General features: G+C 42.6%; 1 protein-coding gene across 1 annotated transcript in view; it reads left to right on the forward strand.

Moving 5' to 3' along the window:
• Positions 1 to 3,497: 3,497 nt before the first annotated feature.
• Positions 3,498 to 18,233, forward strand: part of LOC112221538 (MICOS complex subunit mic25a-like) — a 51,825-nt gene continuing 37,089 nt past the window's right edge. Inside the window, exon 1 of the mRNA XM_024383665.2 lies at positions 3,498 to 3,629. Within this exon, the coding sequence (XP_024239433.1) occupies positions 3,498 to 3,629 (132 nt within the window). The remainder of the gene's footprint in view (positions 3,630 to 18,233) is intronic.

Below are 18,233 nucleotides of genomic sequence, written 5' to 3' on the forward strand. Positions count from 1 at the left end.
CTGTTTTGACCCCCCCTTTGTTCAGGGACACATTATTCCATTTGTTAGTCACATGTCTATGGAACTTGTTCAGTTTATGTATCAGTTGTTGAATCTTATTATGTTCATACAAATATTTCCACATGTTAAGTTTGCTGAAAATAAATGCAGTTGACAGTGAGACGACTTTTTTTGATGAGTTTATATATTGTATTTGATTCTCTTCTACTGTATCTTAGTCTATGCCGCTCTGACATTGCTCATCCAAATATTTATGTATTCTAAATTCCATTCCTTTACTTAAGATTTGTGTGTATTGTTGTGAAATTGTTAGATATTACTTGTTAGATATTACTGCACTGCTGGAGCTAGAAACACAAGCATTTCGCTACGCCCGCAATAACATCTGCTAAACACGTGTATGCCTTGCAAAAGTATTCATCCTCCTTGGCATTTTTACTATTTTGTTGCATTTCAACCTGTAATTAACCTGTAATTTAAATGGATTTTTATTTGGATTTCATGTAATGGGACATACACAAAATATTCCAAAGGAAAATTTAAAAAATGATTTGTTTCATAAAATTCAAAAAGGAAAAGTGGTGGTACATATGTATTCACCCCCTTTGCTATGAAGCCCCGAAATAAGATCTGGTGCAACCAATTACCTTCAGAAGTCACATAATTAGTTAAATAAAGTCCACCTGTGTGCAATTTGTCAGAAAGTGTCACATGATCTTTCACATGATCTCAGTATATATACACACCTGTTCTGAAAGGCCCCAGAGTCTGCAACACCACTAAGCAAGGAACACCACCAAGCAAGCGACACCATGAAGACTAAGGAGCTCTCCGAACAGGTTTGGGACAAAGTTGTGGAGAAGTACACATCAGGGTTGGCTTCGTGATTAAATATTCACTAACTTTTTTTAAATCTTCCTCTGATTTGCAACCCAATGGGTCCCAGCTACAACATGCATGGTCGTTTTGTTTGATAAAATCATTCTTTACATCACAAAAAGTCTGTATAGTTGGCGCCATTGATTTTAGTAATCCACTCGTTCAATGCAGAGAAAGGAATCCAAAAAGCTACTGCTAAACTTTGTTATAACGAGTCAAAATACGTTTCTATTTCATCCTCATGTACCCTAAAATCGTATTAAACTATAATATTTAATACGGAAAGAAGTATGTTCAATAGAAAGGCAAGATTTCCAACTCTGACTCCCAGTACTAAAACTCAAATTCTTCCTTGTTTGGGAAGAAACAAGTCTGAAACCTTGAACAAAGACTGTTGACATCTATTGAAAGCCATAGGAATTGCGATATGGGAGCTGGATTTGGATATGACCCTATACGTTCCATTGGAAGAGAATGGGCTCTCAAAAAAAATACATTCTGGTTGGTTTTTCTTTGGATTTTCTCTTACCATATCAATGGTGTTATAGCCTCATACATTATTTTAACATTTCTAAAAACTTCAAAGTGTTTTCTATCCAATGGTACCAATTATATGCATATCCTGGCTTCTGGGTCTGAGTAACAGGCAGTTTATTTTGGGCAAGTCAGTCAGACAGGAAGTGGAGAAAAATAGGTCCTAGCCTGTGAAAAGAATAAGCAAACATGTTTGGTGTTCGCCAAAAGGCATGTGGGAGACTCTCCAAAAATATGGAAGAAGGTACTCTGGTCAGATGAGACTAAAATGTTGCTTTCTGGCCATCAAGGAAAACGCTATGTCTGGCGCAAAACCAACACCTCTCATCACCCAGCATCATGCTGTGGGGATGTTTTTCATCGGCAGGGACTGGGAAACTCGTTAGAATTGAAGGAATGATGGAAGGTGTTAAATACAGGGAAATTATTGAGGGAAACCTGTTTCAGTCTTCCAGAGATTTGAGACTGGGATGGAGGTTCACCTTCCAGCAGGACAATAACCCGAAGCATACTGCTAAAGCATCTCTCTCCCCATCCACATCGACAACCTTCTCCGTGAGCATCGGAGGGAGAGGGTAGGAAAGGTTGCATGCCCCATAACAACATATGCTTCCTTGCCTTGTTCTCCTTCCCCGACTGCCTTCCTTCCCAAGTCTCTTCCAGAACCTGAACCCATGCAGCTCGCCCTGGCCCGTCTCTTTCCAGAGGAGAGTCAACAGCGAATCAGCACTAGGAGATGCCTATACTGTGGTCAGGTTGGTCACTTTGTCTCCACTTGTTCCCTTTGTCCAGCAAAAGAGGTGGCTTGACAGTAGTGGGGCATATACTGTTGAGCCAAATTGTCTGCCCATCTTCCCCCAGACCCCTGCTTGATGGCACCCTCGTGTGTCAGAGCCAGGCTTTTCCTCTGACTGCCCTCATCGACTCAGACGCCGACGAGAGTTTCCTGGACCGTGGTGTCGTTACCCAGTTGGGCCTGGACACTGTTCCACTCCATTCACCCCTCGATGCCAACTCCCTCAACGGACAGCTCCGCGCCTGTGTCTGTGAGAGAACCGTCCCTGTCATCCTGTGTCTCTCTGGAAACCACCAGGAAAGGATCAGTTTCCACGTAATTGACTGCCCTCACTCTCCCCTGGTTCTTGGCCATCCATGGTTAAAGCTGCATAATCCACAGATCAACTGGACCGCCGGCAAGGTGGAGTTCATTTTGTCACTCAAATTGTCTTCAGTCTGCCCTTGCCCCTGCATTGTCTGTGCTTAACTTTCCCCCTCTGATCAGAAGCTCCACCCACGTGCATTCTTTTCCCGTAAGCTCTCACCTGCAGAGAGAAATGTTGACATCGGTAACCGGGAACTCCTGGCATTAAGCTGCCTCTTGACGAATGGCTCCACTGGCTGGAGGGCTCTGTACTCCCCTTCATCGTGTGGACCGACCACAAAAACCTGTCCTACATCCAGACCACCAAACGTCTGAATTCCCGGCAAGCCAGGTGGGCCTTGTTCTTCAGTAGATTCAATTTCACACTCACTTATTGCCCGGTTCTAGGAATACCAAGCCTGCCGCAGTCTCCTGCCAGTTCACTGCCGACAACACTGGTTCCGAGCCAGATTCCATTGTGCCATCCACCTGCATCGTTGCCGCTGTCTCCTGGGAGATCGAGTCCCGTATCCGCCAGGCTCAGGAGAACCAGCCTGACCCGGGTAAGGGTCCTGGAAATTCTCTGTTTGTTCCAGATTCTGTTCGCTATGATGTTCAGTGGGCCCATTCTACATACCTCACCTGTCACCCTTGTATGAACCGGACCCTCGCCTTCCTGTGTCAGTGCTTTTGGTGGCCCACTATGGAGAGAGATGTCTGGGAGTTTGTCTCAGCCTGCTCGTTCTGTGCCCGGAACAAAACCTCCAGTAAACCCACTACCGGTCTGCTTTGTCCTCTGCCCTACGCTGCCTGACTTCTGCTAACCCTTCCTCCTGGAGTGCTCAGCTACCCTGTTTTGAAAATGCCCACATCACCCTCACCAATGCCTCGTCAGTTATGTCACCTTTGGAGTGTGCTCTGGGTTACCAACCCCCCTCTGTCCATGACCATATACGTCATTGAGATCGTACCTGAAGGAAGGCCCAGGCTGCCCTTCTTCGTGGCCTCCGCAATAACCCAGTCCCAAGCCAAGCATCTCTGTGCCTCAGCTCCAGTCTACACCGCAGGCCAAAAGGTATGGCTCTCTTCGAAGTCCCTGCCATTGAATGTGGCTTCTAAGAAACTTTCCCCCCCGATTCATTGATTGTGTCATTAACCCCTCTGCTGTGCAACTGAAACGCACAGCCTCTCAGGATCTACCCTACCTTTCATATATCCCTGATTAAACCTGTCTGCTCCAGTCCCCTGTAGCAGCTCATCGATGACCGTCCTGCTTATACAGTCCGGCAGCTTCTGGACGTGCACCATCAGGGTCGCGGCTGGGCAAATTGTGCACCACCCTATGGGACTCCCAATCACAGCCAGTTCTGATACAGCCAGGAATTGAACCAGGGTCTGTAGTGATGCCTCTAGCACTGAGATGCAGTGCCTTAGACCGCTGCACTACTCAAGAGCCCAAATGAGGTGATGGCGGCAGATGAATGGCACGACAATGAGCCTCAAGATCTCATTATGGTGTCTCTGTGCATTCAAATTGTCATCGATAAAAAGCAATTGTATTCATTGTCTGTAGCTATTGCCTGCACAAACCATAACCCCACCGTCACCATGGGGCACTCTGTTCACAATGTTGACATCAGCAAAGTGCTTTCCCACACAACACCATACACGCTGTCTGCCATCTGCCCGGTACAGTTGAAACCAGGATTCATCCATGAAGAGGGCAGCAGGGTAGCCTAGTGGTTAGAGTGTTGGGCTAGTAACCGAAAGGTTACAAGTTCAAATCCCTTAGCTGACAATGTACAAATCTGTCGTTCTTCCCTGAACAAGGCAGTTAACCCACTGTTCCTAGGCTGTTATTGAAAATAAGACTTTGGTCTTTACTGACTTGCCTAGTTAAATAAAGGTAAAATAAAAAGAGCACACTTCTCCATTGATAGTGAGCATTTGCCCTCTGAAGTCAGTTACAATGCCAAACTGCACTCAGGTCGAGATCCTAGTGAGGATGATGAGCTTCCCTGAGATGATTTATGCAGAATTTCTTTGGTTGTGCAAACCCAGTTTCCTCGGCTGTCCAGGTGGCTGGTCTCCAACGATCCCGCAGGTGAAGAAGCCAGATGTAGAGGTCCTGGACTCGTGTGGTCTGCGGTTGTGAGTCCGGTTAGATGTACTGCCAAATTCTCTAATATTCAATTCTCTGGTGGACATTCCTGCCGTCAGCATACCAATTGCACGTTCACTTGAGACATTTGTGGCATTGTGGCGGCATGTGACAAAACTGCACCTTTTAGAGTGTCGACAGCAAAAGGTGCACCTGTATAATGATCATGCTGTTTAATCAGCTTCTTGATATGCAACACCTGTCAGGTGGATGGATTATCTTGACAAAGGAGAAATTCTCACTAACAGGGAAATACGTTTTTTTGTGTATATGGAACATTTCTGGGATATTTTATTTCAGCTCATGAAACATGGGACCAACACTTTACATGTTGCTTTAATATTTTTGTTTAGTATATGAGGTTATTTTTTGAGCTCTCCTAGCTGTGCTGTTGAGGAACTAGAGCAAGCACACTTGAGGTTGTTTTGTTAGGAACACAGACCTGTATTCCCGCCTCACACAATTGCTGTTGTTCACATAATCCAAAAACGGTCCATTATAAACCACAATCTGGGTCAGGTGGGCATCATGTGAAGGCTTGTTCTACTGTCAACATGACTACCTAAGTTATAAATACGATCTCCACAAGGCAATTCAGAGAAGCAGATTGTAATTTTGGCGTGCATAGGATGGAATTCAGATGGGTGTTCCGCTGTGAATTTTTATGTGATGTGCTCAAGTTCAGAGGGTCTGTCAGTCAAAACCCATACAATGCTGTGAAGCGGAGACCCTGAGGTCATGTATAGCATGTTACTGTACAGCCACTGCATTTCAATTTAGTTGCTCATCAGTGTCCAAATCTGCCATTTATGACCCGGATACGGATACAAGTGTAAAAGGGTTCATGCTCTCTGAACTATTTGAGAACATTCCCAATGTCAAACCAGCTCAAAAACATTCCTAGAACATTACAAAAAATGTTATTTAAATGTAACCATGTTTGAACTTTTAGGAAACGTCTGTTAAGGTAATAAAATGCCAAGAAAATGATGTTTTTTGTCAAGTTCCTTAAATGTGTTGAGAATGTTCCAAATCCAAGCAACTATCCTGCATCATTCTTAGAAAGTTGTGGGGAGGTTGTCTGCAAAATAACCATAGGACAACCAAGCTCTTAAAAACACAGAACGTTACGGACTAATGGGGAAGACAGGCGTTAAAGCGTGAACATTCTCTTTGAGTCTCTTCACTGAATGTGGTGGGTGAAATTTTGCCCATCTGTTGTGATGAGCTTTCTCACATCACACATGCAGGAGAGTAGTCCCCTACATTCACTTTATTATGGTAGGGACCAGAAACACATTGCCCTTAGAGGAGAAAAAGCTGTTTTTCTGGTTTTTACGGATCTTTAATTTCCCATCATTTTCCCAGCGTGTCCCTGACATTTCCAATACATAAAAGTTGTGATGCGCAGCGCTAAGCAGCGGCCTGGCCAGGCGCCGATGGAGAGGATTTTTAATATCCCAGGCCAAGCAGAGTAGAGCAAGAGGCAGTCCTGTCCTGTAAGGCCAGTAGGAAGGCTCCTTGGGAGTTATCATGCTGTTTGTCTTGTGCTGTTGTCAGGGAGAGATTCAACTTGAAAGGGCAACGCATGCCTCCCTTAGGGCCACAGCAAAACAGTTAAGGAAATGGACACTGAAAAGATTTCATGGAAGTGGAAGCAATGTTGGCTGAGTAGGATACACCACTCTTACTACCTTTATGATGACATATACCTTGTCACTCTTGGCCACAGACTGACTGGTCCGGGCCTGACTGTTTTCCCAGATTAAATAGCCTTTTTAATAGTGACTCTGAGGAGCTCTAGTACGAGGTAGTGAAGTGCTCAGATGGCAGTGAACGACAAAGCTAATTAAGCATATTATCTCCCTGAGGTGGCTAGAGGAAGTCCATCTGCTTCATACGGGAGGTCATTAAGTGACGTGTCTTTGTTCAGCAGGCCTACAGTACTGCGCCTTGATTCACTACATTGGCGTTCCAACACGTGAATGGGATACATTAAATGGAATGGGCTTACCTTGCAGTGTTTGAGCTATTGGCTAATGGAGTCAGGGCCATTCTCCAAGATTTGCGATAACATTTTTCTGAGAGGGAGAAGAAAATGTCTGTTCTCTCTCTCCCTCCTTATCAATCACACACAGGAAAAATAAATGGTTTCCTCATGCATTCTGCTATCATTGTCAAATGGACTGGTTGATTTGGAATAGGGTCCTTTTGAAATGAAGGGAAGGATCTATTGGTATTGGGCGCCAAATGGCCCTCACCAACCTGTATGTACCTTTTAGAAGACTTGCAGACTCTGGCGCCTCTGTCATTTTTTCTGCACGTCTTATTATATTGCTTCATTGATGAAGCACTGTGTTGTCACCATCAATTTGCTTATTAAACAAACAGGGGTTCAGATGATGTTGTGGCCTGTCTGCTGCACATACTCCTTGAACATCTGGAGGCCCCTGGGAACTAAGCCAGGATCCTTTTCGTGTTCTTCAGCTCAGCATTTAACACCATACAAAGGCACAGAATGATGGAAAACCCACCAACTTTCACGGCTATTCATGCCTCATTAAATGGATCCACAGTTTCCTCAACCACAGACCCCAGGCCATCAGATTGGAAGGCAAAACATCCCCACTGGTCGTCACCAACACTGGCACCCCCAGGGGTGTGTTCTGAGCCCCTTCCTGTAAACGTAACGTTATGACTATAACTACTGTTCACTGAAGGAACATCCTATCGATTTCCGTTGAAGGATCTACAATCACGCCTGACAAGGCCAATGAAATCCGAGCCTCTCTGGAAGCCTTGCCTTCCACAGGTGATGTGTTTGAGGCTCAGATTTATTCCTTCAATTTAATACAGCTCTTCACCGAGCCCAGGAACGGGCAGGGCGGGGCCAAACAAGTGTTGTACCTCGTTTCCCTCCTTCAGGGAACAGTAGTAATAGTCATAACGGTATGTTCTCTTTCAGTCAGTCAACTTCAGTACAACATGCTATGGGGAAATATAATCACACGCCAAGCCCACCCTAACAGATACTAAATGAAACTGCCCATGGCAGAACACCCAGACTTGACCCCACCAGATGCAGTAGTCTGGGTATTGCGGACACTGCATGCTGCCTAGCGACTTTCCCCTGTCCCAGCAGTAAGCACACTGTGGACTACACTGGCAGCTGTGACATCCAAGTGATATAACCTCACAAAAGTGTGTGGTGATGCTCAACTCGCCACAGCACAATAGCCCCTATATTCAACCATTTAAACAACGCCTATAAGACACTGCCAGACCCTTGGTGGAGTGGGCGTGTACACCGCTCGTTAACCCTCGCCCCTTTCTGCTATATGCCAGAGAGATAGCTTCAACTATCCAGGGGGAGAGACACTGCTTAGAGAGCGCCCTGCTGCGAACTGGATTAGCAAAATAGATAAAAAGCTGGTCAAATAACTGGACTTCCCTGGTCTGTTCAATATACGTGCACAAATCTCGCACCTGACACAGGGCATGTCACCTCTGTTGCTCTTCAGAAGCAAAGGGAGGAAGTGAAAAGAGAAATGTCTCAAAAGCTTAAAAACCTGTAGGAACCTTGACTTTCGGGGCGAAGGCCTCATTTGGACACAACGTCATCATAAAGTTGCCCAGGGCGAACTGAGTACAGGAAGGGTTTACGGATAATGCGTGGAGTTCCCCAACATGTTTAGCCAAAGCCATGAGCAGGGAGGTTTTGTAGGAGAGTATCGACTCCAGAGGCTCAAACGGGCCCGCACACAATGCCTCCAAAACCAGCGCCAAGTTCCATGAGGGCGCAATAGGTGAGCCCCCGGTGAGGCACCTTCAATTCCAACATGACACTCTAAGATATGTACACTTTTAACGTGGAGAATGCGTATCCCTGCTCGACAAGCTCCTGTAGGAACATGAGGATTTCCCTCACAGAGCACAGAAAAGAAACAATTCCTTTATCTTGGCTCAAAAGCTTGCCATTTATAGGCATACAGCCCTCTCGTGGAGGGCGCCCTTGCAGACTGAACGGTAGCAATAACATTTGGAGGTGAAACCCTAGCCATCACATTAGCCCTCTCAGGGGCCAGGCCCATAGGAGCCAAATCTCTGGCCTCGTACCAAACCTGTCCATGTGCCTGGGACAACAGGTCTCTGCGCAACGGGAGTTGCCACAAGTTCCCGCCTAGGAAGTGAACGATCTCTGTGAACCGAGGCTGCATGGACCAAGGGGAGCTACAAGAATGAATGATAAGCCCTCCCGGCGCACCCTCTCCAATGTGGGCTGAATCCCAACCACTGGCGGAAATGCGTAAAGGAGGGTCCAAGGCCACTGGTGCGCCAGAGCATCCGTTCCCAATGGAGAACTCGGTTCCCTAATCAAGAAAAATAGATGACACTACGCATTTTCTCGCAACGCGTAAAGACCTATGCCGAACCACTACCATATCTGGGCAACCACCCAGGAGTGTAGTTTCCACTCCTGGGGAAGAGGATAGCAGATCCGCACTGCCCGGAAACGTGCACTGCTGAAGTGAGAGCAAATGCGCACTCACTCACAGCAACAGGGAGTGAGCTAAGGTGAGGAGGGGGAGGGACCGAGTTCCCTCCTGTCTGTTGATGCATGCCACCTTCGTCATGTTGTCGGATCTGAACAGCACATGCTGGCCCGACAAACGTGGGAGAAGGCGCCTGAGAGCTAAGTACACCGTCAGAAGTTCAATACTCCACAAATTGGCACAGTCCATACTCCCCAAATTGAGTAACCCTTGCACAGTGCACCCCACCCTTCGGGGGACATGTCTGTCATTACCACCTTGCGGGACAACACCTGGCCCATGACAACCCCTTGTGACAGCAGCCAGGGATCCCTCCACTGGGGAAGTGCTCGAAGGCATATCAGGGACACCTGAATCGACCGTCATAGCTGGCGAGATGCATCCAGGCACGTTGCTAGCACCCAGCGCTGGAATGGCCGCATCAATACTAGTCCCAGGGGAATGAATACCATCATAGAAGCCAGAGGAACCACTCGTGTTGCCTGTTTCTGGAGCAGAGAGAATATTTCCTCCCTTAATACTGGGGTTGAGGCCAGGGGAACAGTCGATGTGAAGACCCAGCAAAAACATGGAGGGTATACAACAAATTGTAGCCTGTACCCCGACATTATTGTTCGCATTAATCAGATCAACACTGCGCATGTGCACCCCTCGTGGACTGGGAGAAATATGTTTTTTTTTTCATGAACAAAAAAAAAATCTCCACCACTATTGGCAACCTTGTGTCTAAATGAGGAGGAGGGACATGTTTTACTGAACTCACGCGGAATACACAACACTCTTGAAATCCAAAAACAGTGAAACAATGTGTTTAGGGGCAAACGTTTGCCTGAAGCCCGGTCCACTCTGGGTTGGGGGTACTGTTGTAAACATGGGTGTTTAGGCCGGCTGGCAAGGAAGGACCCGATCCCATGCCACCCCCCATCCCCGAGCTAGGTACGCAGGGGCTGTATCTTTCCCCGCACCATGGCAGGACCATCTCGCACCTGGTTGGCGGTGCTTGTGCCGGGCGCACTGGCGTCGTGCCTGGGAACTAGGCCAGTCCAACCTGGTGCTGGGACTGGTCCTGGGGCAGCCCACTTAGCCGGCGGAACTCCACCTGTCGGCCTTCCGGAAGGTGTCCCCACTGGCATCCTCAAAGGACCTCCGAAGGAGAAAAGCGCACAGTGCCTCTTCCTGCTTCTTTTTGGCCTCAAACCCAATAAGAGATATCTCCAGTGCATTTGCTTCTTGGGCCAGTATAGTTAGGCCCTATCCAGAACAATCCCTAACCGCTCACCCCTAGATCTGAAACAACTTGATAGGTGAAAGCAATAAGGTGAATGCACTTTAAAGTAAATCTCAGCTCTGTTAAAAGTACACTCAAGAAAATCTAGTGATTCAGGACTATCATTAAAACACCAACATTAGACCACTATACAGAAAGCCATTACATGTTTTCATAAGTCAATTAAATCAATGGTTAAAGAATTGTCAAATTAACTGATAACTGACACAGACATGGTGGTGTAGCAGGAAGATCTGAACGCCATGAACCAAGAGGTTGTGAGTTAATTTCCCAGGCAAGGATAATAATAATTACTGTATAAATGATATAAAAAATATATATATTTAACCTTTATTTAACTAGGCAAGTCAGTTAAAAAAAAATCTTATTTACAATGACTGCCCACCCTTGCCAAACCTGGACGACGCTGGGCCAATTGTGCGTTGCCCTATGGGACTCCCAATCACGGCCGGATGTGAAACAGCCTGGATTCGAACTGTAGTGACACTTCTTGCACTGAGATGCAGTGTCTTAGACCACTGCGCCGCTCGAGAGTGGCCACAATGTAATCATATGTCATGGTGTGTCAAATATGTTATTAAAAAACACTCTGTTAAAAGCACTCTGAGTCTGTGTGTTTGTGTGAGTATCCCTAATCTTGCCAATAGACAAAAGGAGCTGTGAATGGATCAGTGGTTCACCAATCAGGGCCTTGATGGGCTTGGCAACAGTTATAAGGCCTGATGGAATATTCTCATAACCCTCATTACTGGAGACATGAATGTTCTTGCAACGTCCCAGAAAGCACATCTAGAACATTAATGTTGTATATTCTGAGAACACTGTAATCACGATCTAGATAAGTTCTACTTGACATTAAGTGAATGTTCTGCTAACTTTAACATCAAAACATGCTAAAAGGGTTCTCATTAGGTTTTTGCTAAACATGCAACAATTTCAACAATTTTACTGAGTTACAGTTCACATAACGAAATCAGTAAATAAATCAATGAATAAATTAGGCCCTAATCTATGTATTTCACATGACTGGGTAGTCAAAAGGGCTTTATTACAGACATAAATACTCCTCAGTTTCATCAGTTGTCCGGGTGGCTGGTCTCAGACGATCCTGCAAGTGTCGAAGCCGGATGTGGAGGTCCTGGGCTGGTGTGGTCTGTGGCTCCGAGGCTGGTTGAACGTAATGCCAAATTCCCTCAAATTAACATTAAATTCACTGGCAACACCTCTGGTGGACATTCTTGAGGCAGCATGCCAATTTCACGCTCCCGCAAAACTTGAGACATCTGTGGCATTGTGTTGTGTGACAGAACTGCACATTTTAGAGTGGCCTTTTATTGTTCCCAGCACAAGGTCCAACTGTGTAATGATCATGCTGTTTAATCAGCTGAATGAATGAATGAAATTTTATTTGTGTCAAATCGCCAATTGGCAACCCATCCCTTATGGGATTAATTGACACAGAAACAAACATTACAATAATTCACTATGGTAATTAAATTAGAATTATTTTTCCGGTGTTAAGAGTGAAAAAAAAGAGTGAAAAAAAAATCTAGCAATACATAATAGTAAATAAGATTATCCAAACAATAATTACGTCCCTAGAACAGTCCCTAGAACAGTCAAAATAATATACAGTACCTTTCAAAAGTTTGGGGTCACTTTGAAAATTCATTGTTTTTGATAGTAAAGCTCATTTTTTTTGTCCATTAAAATAACATCAAGGCCAGCATCCTGGAGTCGCCTCTTCACTGTTGACATTGAGACTGGTGTTTTGCGGGTACTATTTAATGAAGCTGCCAGTTGAGGACTTGTGAGGCATCTGTTTCTCAAACTAGACCCTCTAATGTACTTGTCCTCTTGCTCAGTTGTGCACCCGGGCCTTCCAATCCTCTTTCTATTCTGGTTAGCGCCAGTTTGTGCTGTTCTGAAGGGAGTAGTACACAGTGTTATACAAGATCTTCAGTTTCTTAGCAATTTCTCGCATGGAATAGCCTTCAATTCTCAGAACAAGAATAGACTGACGAGTTTCAGAAGCAAGGCCTTTGATTCTGGCCATTTTGAGCCTGTAATCGAACCCACAAATGCAGATGCTCCAGATACTCAACTAGTCTAAAGAAGGACAGTTTTATTGCTTCTTTAAATCAGAACAAGAGTTTTCAGCTGTGGTAACATAATTGCAAAAGGTTTTTCTAATGATCAATTAGCCTTTTAAAATTATAAACTTTGATTAGCTAACACAACGTGCCATTGGAACATAGGAGAGATGGTTGCTGATAATGGGGCTATGAAAATAAGTTTCTATTTACTCCTCAGATACCCTAAAATGTAATCAAACTATAGCATTTCTTACGGAAAGAAGTATGTTCAATAGGAAACCAATTTTAGCAGGTGCGTCCTGTCTTAATAGTGCACGCAAACATGAATTTCCAAGACTTTGTCCCTGTAGTAAAAGTGATATTTCATATTTGTTTTTGAAGTTACAAGGACAGAGGTCAGGGCTTTGTGATGGCCACTCCAAAACCTTGACTTTGCTTTCCTTAATAAGCCATTTTGCCACAACATTGGAAGTATGCTTGGGGTCATTGTCCATTTGGAATATATCCACATAATTTTCCCACCTCATGAGGCCATCTATTTTGTGAAGTGCACCAGCCACTCCTGCAGCAAAGCACCCCCACAACATGATGCTGCGCCCCCATCCTTCACAGTTGGGATGGTGTTCTTCGGCTTGCAAGCCTCCCCCTTTTTCCTCCAAACATAACGATGGTCATTATTGCCAAACAGTTCTATTTCTGTTTCATCAGACCAGAGAACATTTCTCCAAAAAGTACGATCTTTGTCCCCATGTGCAGTTGCAAACTGTAGTCTGGCATTTTATGGTGGCTTTGGAGCGGTGGCTTCTTCCTTGCTGAGCGGCCTTTCAGGTTATGTCAAAATAGGACTTGTTTTACTGTGGATATAGAGTAGACACTTATGTACCCGTTTCCTCCAGCATCTTCACAAGGTCCTTTGCTGTTGTTCTGGGATTGATTTGCACTTTTCGCATCAAAGTACATTCACGTGTCCTTCCTGAGCGGTATGACGGCTGCGTGGTCCCATGGTGTTTATACTTGCGTACTATTGTTTGTACAGATGAACGTGGTACCTTCAGGCGTTTGGAAACTGCTCCCAAGTATGAACCAGACTTGTGGAGGTCTACCGTTTTTTTCTGAGGTCTTGGCTGATTTCTTTTGATTTTCCCATGATGTCAAGCAAAGAGGCACTGAGTTTGAAGGTAGTCCTTGAAATACATCCACAGGTACACCTCCAATTGACTCAAACTATGTCAAACTCCGAGTTCGCCTGGACCAGCGCCAGCTTTTGGACATGTGAACTAACCGTGCTAGCAAAAGCAGCTAATTGGACACTAGTAATGCACATTATGGAACAAAACAATGATTTATTGTGGAACTAGGACTCCTTGCACTGCATTCTGATGAAAGATCATCAAAGGTAAGGGAATATTTATGATGTCATTTCGTATTTCTTTTGACTCCAACATGGCCGAGAAATATTGTTACGTCTTAGCGGCGTTTTAGATTATTGCATGATATGCTTTTTTCGTAACGTTAATGCACAGCGGTTTCATTAAGAACCAGTGTATCTTTAATTTTATGTAAAACATGTATCTTTCGTCAAAGTTTATGATGAGTATTTTTTTATCTGGCGTAGCTCTCTGTAATTACTCCAGATATTTTGGAGGCAATTCTGAACATGGCGTCAATGTAAATCGAGATTTGTGGATATAAATATGCATATTATCAAACAAACAATACATGTATTGTGTAACATGATGTCATATGAGTGTCATCTGATGAAGATTATCAAAGGTTAGTGATTAATTTTATCTCTAATTCTGCGTTTGTGACACAATCTTTGGCTGGGAAAAATGGCTGTGTGTTTTTTTGGATTTGGTGGTGATCTAACATAAATATATGTTGTGTTTTCGCTGTAAAACATTTTAAAATCAGACACGATGGGTAGATGTTTATCTTTCGTTTGCTGTAATGGACTTGTTAATGTGTGAAAGTTAAATATTTCTAAAAAATATTTTTTTATTTCCTGCGCTGCCTTTTCAGCGGAATGTTGGGGGGTTCCGTTAGCAGAACGTGTGTCTTAGACAGGTTAAAGGCACAGTCATCTTAGTGTATGTAAACTTCTGACCCACTGGAAATGTGATACAGTGAATTGTAAGTGAAATAATCTGTCTGTAAACAACAAAAAATGACTTGTGTCATGCACAAAGTAGATGTCCTAACCGACTTACCAAAATATAGCTTGTTAAAAACTTCTTAGGGCTGCAATCTTGTTAACGGGATCAATATGACAACAGCCAGTGAAAGTGCAGGGCACCAAATTCAAAACAACAGAAATCTCATAATGAAAATTCCTCAAACATACATGTATCTTATACCGTTTTAAAGGTAATCTTGTTGTTAATCCCACCACAGTGTCCGATTTCAAATAGGCTTTACAGCGAAAGCACCACTAACGATTATGTTAGGTCACCACCAACTCACAGAAAAACACAGCCATTTTTCCAGCCAAAGAGAGGAGTCACAAAAAGCACAAAGAGATCAAATTAATCACTAACCTTTGATGATCTTCATCAGATGACACTCATAGGACTTCATGTTACACAATACATGTAGGTTTTGTTTGATAAAGTTCATATTTATATTTAAAAAATCTCAGTATACATTGGCGCGTTAAGTTTACTAGTTACAAAAACATCCGGTGATATTGCAGAGAGCCACATCATTTCACAGAAATACTAATTATAAATGTTGATGAAAATACAATTGTTAGACATGGAAATATAGATATACCTCTCCTTAATGCAACCGCTGTGTCAGATTTCAAAAAAACAAACCATGCACTAATCTGAGAACAGCGCTCAGAATTTTTTTTTTTATCCGCTATGTTTGAGTCAACAGAAATCAGAAATAACATTATAAATAATCCCTTACTGTTAGGAAATTCTGATTAATATGACTGAACAAATCATTTTAAATGGAACTGTAAGTAAACTTATACTCTGTTATATTATATCTGATTAACAATATGAGTTCATAAGTAGGAATTGTGGGACAGGAGAAAGGAGTAATAAAACCATTCCAACTGGGCAGGAACAAATGGGTTGTGGACTGTGTAAACACATAAGGTCATTAGCCTACGGTTGACCCAACTGAAACGTAGCTCTGGGGTTTTTAGATAAGGCAGTGAGTGCATTTCTAGGGTTTCTGTTAATTAAAACTGTCAGTTCAGTGGTGATCGATAATGTTGAGGGGTCAAAAGTTATCTGGGAGTGTGTTAGTAAGTTAGAATGAACTTTTCACCTTACTTTGTCCTGTCGAGAGGGGGTTCGGGTTAAGGCAGTGAAATGACGTCATGATCTGTATTTAACCTGATGCATGTTGTTTGAGGGGAGCGCGCTCCGAGAATAAATTCTATTACCTATTATTTAAAGACTGGTCTGCGTCTATTTTATGCAAACAAGGAATCTTATAAATTCTCATAAAATAGATGAAGGGCTTTCAATTGATGAAAGCACATTGGCATAATTAAATTATACTAACACTTACCTTTGATGATCTTCATCAGAATGCACTCCCAGGAATCATAGTTCCACAATAAATGTTTGATTTGTTCGACAATGTCCATCATTTATGTCCATGTAGCTACTTTTGTTAGGGCGTTTAGTACACAAATCCAAACGCTCGTGCATGTCCAGCCGAACATCTGACGAAAACTTCAAATAGTTATATTACAGGTCGAAGAAACTTGTCAAACTAAGTATAGAATCAATCTTTAGGATGTTTTATCATAAATCTTCAATAACGTTCCAACCGGAGAATTCCATTGTCTGTAGAAAAGCCATGGAACGCAGGTCGCTATCATGTGAAATGCGCATGACCAGGACCTGGCTCTCTGCCAGACCACTGACTCAAAGAGCTCTCATCCGGCCCCACATCACAGTAGAAGCCTCATTCAAGTTTCTAAAGACGGTTGACATCTAGTGGAAGCCTTAGGAAGTGTAACATAACCAATATCCCACTGTGTATTCAATAGGGGCTGGTTTGAAAATCGACCAACCTCAGATTTCCCACTTCCTGTTTGGATTTCTTCTCAGGTTTTTGCCTGCCATATGAGTTCTGTTATACTCACAGACATCATTCAAACAGTTTTAGAAACTTCCGAGTGTTTTCTATCCAATACTAATAATAATATGCATATATTAGCAACTGGAACTGAGGAGCAGGCTGTTTACTCTGGGCACCTTTCATCCAAGTTCCTCAATACTGTCCCTTCAGCCATAAGAATTAACAAATGATTTGTGGAGTCATTGAAAAACAAGGTTTAATGACTCCAACCTAAGTGTATGTAAACTTCCAACAACTGTACATACATACATACATACATACATACATACATACATACATGCATGCATACATACATACATACATGCATACATACATACATACATACATACATGCATACATACATACATACATACATACATACATACATACATACATACATACATACATACATACATACATACATGCATATATACACATACATACATACATGCATATATACACATACATACATACATGCATATATACACATACATACATACATACATACATACATACATACATACATACATACATACATACATACATACATACATACATACATACATACATACATACATACATACATACATACATACATACATACATACATACATACATACATACATACATACATACATACATACATACATACATACATACATACATACATACATACATACATACATACATACATACATACATACATACATACATACATACATACATACATACATACATACATACATACATACATACATACATACATACATACATACATACATACATACATACATACATACATACATACATACATACATACATACATACATACATACATACATACATACATACATACATACATACATACATACATACATACATACATACATACATACATACATACATACATACATACATACATACATACATACATACATACATACATACATACATACATACATACATACATACATACATACATACATACATACATACATACATACATACATACATACATACATACATACATACATACATACATACATACATACATACATACATACATACATACATACATACATACATACATACATACATACATACATACATACATACATACATACATACATACATACATACATACATACATACATACATACATACATACATACATACATACATACATACATACATACATACATACATACATACATACATACATACATACATACATACATACATACATACATACATACATACATACATACATACATACATACATACATACATACATACATACAGTGCCTTGCGAAAGTATTCGGCCCCCTTGAACTTTGCAACCTTTTGCCACATTTCAGGCTTCAAACATAAAGATATAAAACTGTATTTTTTTGTGAAGAATCAACAATAAGTGGGACACAATCATGAAGTGGAACGACATTTATTGGATATTTCAAACTTTTTTAACAAATCAAAAACTGAAAAATTGGGCGTG

Source organism: Oncorhynchus tshawytscha, linkage group LG22 (genome assembly GCF_018296145.1).
Source record: "Oncorhynchus tshawytscha isolate Ot180627B linkage group LG22, Otsh_v2.0, whole genome shotgun sequence".
Taxonomy (NCBI): Eukaryota; Metazoa; Chordata; class Actinopteri; order Salmoniformes; family Salmonidae; genus Oncorhynchus; species Oncorhynchus tshawytscha.